The sequence below is a fragment of the Monodelphis domestica genome, chromosome 6 (genome assembly GCF_027887165.1).
Source record: "Monodelphis domestica isolate mMonDom1 chromosome 6, mMonDom1.pri, whole genome shotgun sequence".
NCBI lineage: Eukaryota > Metazoa > Chordata > Mammalia > Didelphimorphia > Didelphidae > Monodelphis > Monodelphis domestica.
Genome location: NC_077232.1, coordinates 18,685,201 through 18,688,316, shown reverse-complemented (window position 1 = coordinate 18,688,316; position 3,116 = coordinate 18,685,201). Strand labels below are relative to the sequence as shown.

Genomic DNA, 3,116 nt, shown 5'->3' with positions numbered 1-3,116 from the left:
GATGTAAAAATTAATTTTGTATTACTCTTTGAATAGAGATGTTCTAGAATATCAAATTACCACAGTAGTTTATGCTTCTATGTTTGGGTTTGGGATTTATTTTGGTGTTCTTTTACAACAGTGACCAATATGGAAGAACATTTTGCATGATAATAACTATAATACAGATCAAATTGCTTGCCATCTTTAGAAGGGTGGAGGAGGGAGGAGGGAGACAATTTTGATCTTATAATCTCAGAAGATTTATGTTCAAAATTATTATTACCTGTAATTGGGTAAATAAAATATCTTTTCAAAAATCAATTTACATGCAAATAGTAGAGCATGTTCTTATGTTTCTCCCAATATGGGCAATATGGATCTCTAGCTCCTATAAAATAATTCAGGTTACCCAATAATAAAAAGCCTTCATTTCATCCCCCACAAAAATCAAATTATGTTAATAGAAATTCACAGGAATCCCTATTCAGACCCAGAAACATGTAAAGAACCTAAAGAACCTAGTAGTTAAAATGGAATTTCTATTGATGTTGGTATCAGGATAGTACACTGACAGGGTAATGAAAGGCCTCTCTTCCTCCTAATCTCTCAATGATCTCTCCACCCATTAGGGGAGCACCTTTAATTTATTTTCCTTCCTCAGGCTAACCTTACTGTAGGAGTATGTTGGGGCCAGTTTTAAATGGCTCACATAGAGATAATTAATGATGACTTCAAGTGTAATAGAGCATAGAAATCAGCAAATGCTAAAAGTCAAGACACAATTTTTCATAATTTATAATTCATATAGTGTTAGAAAAAATAAGGCTTAACTTTTATATTGTGTTATACTTTTTTGGTAGAGCTTAAATTCTTAAGCATTTAGTAACCAACCTCTGATACAGGCTTTATTAAATAAGCAACATGATTGCCTTAAACAGGACACTTTCCAAGCATCTTAGTGGCTTTACTCTGCAAGTACAATACCATTAAAGTCAGGTAGCTTTTTCTTCCTCTAAAAGGATAATAGCTAGAATTTCTATATAATGATTATGTATATACATGTCTATAGGGAGGTCTAGATGCATCTGTGTCTGTGAGCTTATGTACACAAATAACCTTCATTTTACAAAACAATATTACAAGTTTCACTCTTAAGGCTCTTTAAACATAAGGAAATTGAGGCTCAGACTTTAACTGATGTAGATAAGGTTGTTGTTTTTCTGTCATTTTTGGGTTCTATTCAAAACATCAGATTCCCATGAGAAGTTTTCTTGGCAAAGATACTGCAGTGGTTGGTATTTCCTTCTCTAACTCATTTTTCAGATGTGGAAATTGAGGGAAACAGAATTAAGTGACTTGTTCTGGGTCACAAAAATAGTAAGAGTCTGTGGCCACATTTTATCTCAGTTATTTCCAACTCAAGATGCATTTCTCTATCCGCTGTGCTGCCTAGTTTCTCTAGGTTACACAATATGGGCCTAATGTTACACAACATGAAAGTGTTAGACACAGAATTTAAATTCAAAACTTCCTAAATTCTAAATCTTACATCTGCTGCTAAATGGCATTACTCTTGGAAAAAGGTGGATCACACTTCTGGGTGAATAAGAAAAATAGCCTTATTGGGGCCTGGATCACAGAGGGAGGAAGGTGGAACTTTATTTTTTCTCCAATTAAAAAGGCTGATCAAATTGAAGGCGTTGTCCCCTCACAGCTTTTCTGAAAGCATTCTTAACTTCTTTGTTTCTCAAACTATAGATGATTGGATTCAACATCGGGATAACTGTGGTATAAAACAATGACACCATTTTGTCTGAGTCCATTGAATGGCTTGAGCTGGGTCGGAAGTACATAAAGATGACTGTCCCATAAAATATGAACACTGCTGTGAGATGGGAAGCACAGGTGGAGAAAGCTTTCTGGCGCCCATTAGCAGAATGAATCTTCAGGACAGTGATGAAGATGAACAAGTAAGAGAAAAAGATGATAAGAAATGGGAGGGATACATTTAATGAACCTATGATGAAGATGATTGATTCAGTGATGTGAATTTCAGAGCAAGAGAGAACCAAGAGAGGGGGAATATCACAGAAAAAGTGATGGACTACATTTGACCTGCAGAAGGAAAGGCTAAAAATACTTCCTATGAAGATGGAGGAGGAGAGAAATCCCCAGATGTAACCCCCACTAGCCATATATGCACCTATTTTTGATGTCATAATCGTGGTATAATGTAGGGGCCTACACACAGCGGCATGACGATCATAGGCCATGAAGGCTAACATGTAACTTTCAATGGCAGCAAAGCCCCCAAAAAAGAACAACTGAGTAGCACATCCATTATAAGAGATGACCATGTCCCCTGTGAGGAGCCCAGTCATCACCTTGGGAATAATGGTTGAGGAAAGACCAAAATCTACCAGAGATAGATTCCTGAGGAAAAAGTACATAGGAGTATGGAGGCAGGAGTCCCAGGAGATCAGAGCTACTATCCCCAGGTTCCCTACCAGGGTGATGAGATAGATTAGGGTGACCATTATGAAAAGAGGAATATAAAGTTCTGGGTCATCTGTTAATCCTGTAAAGATGAAGACATTCACTTCAGATGTGTTCTCCATAAATGTCATTTGAGAGTGATGTCATTATCCTGAAACAAAACAGAGTAACCATCACAAAAAATCAACAATTCATGATAAATTACTCCAAAACATAAATCATAATCATAGACATATCTTATTTGGATGGTAGAAATAGAGAATTAAGTGTCATAGAACATCTAGATAGCTGTTATCACAATTATACTAGGTACCTCAAATCATTCATCAAGTTTCTTAGAGAGAATAATATATTAATCTTTACCTTTTTATTCAAATGTATTTTATTTTCCAAATTACATGTAATAACAAATTTCAATGTACATTTACTAAAATTAAAAGATTCAAATTGTCTTCCTGCCCTCCATCCCCTTCCTGCAATTAGATCTGGGTTATGCATATGTTATCATGTGATACACACCTCCATATTGGTCATTGATGTGAGGGAAGAGTCATATAAAACCAACCCCCCTCAAAAGAAACCCAATATACTAATGTGAAAAATAGGATGCTTTGATCTGCATTCAACTCCTAACATTT

General features: G+C 35.7%; 1 protein-coding gene across 1 annotated transcript; it reads right to left on the bottom strand.

Moving 5' to 3' along the window:
• Positions 1–1,655: 1,655 nt before the first annotated feature.
• Positions 1,656–2,609, bottom strand: LOC100026494 (olfactory receptor 5B2-like). Its single transcript, XM_001377051.4, has one exon. It carries the CDS (start codon positions 2,607–2,609, stop codon positions 1,656–1,658), a length of 954 nt encoding a protein of 317 aa, XP_001377088.4.
• Positions 2,610–3,116: the final 507 nt, after the last annotated feature.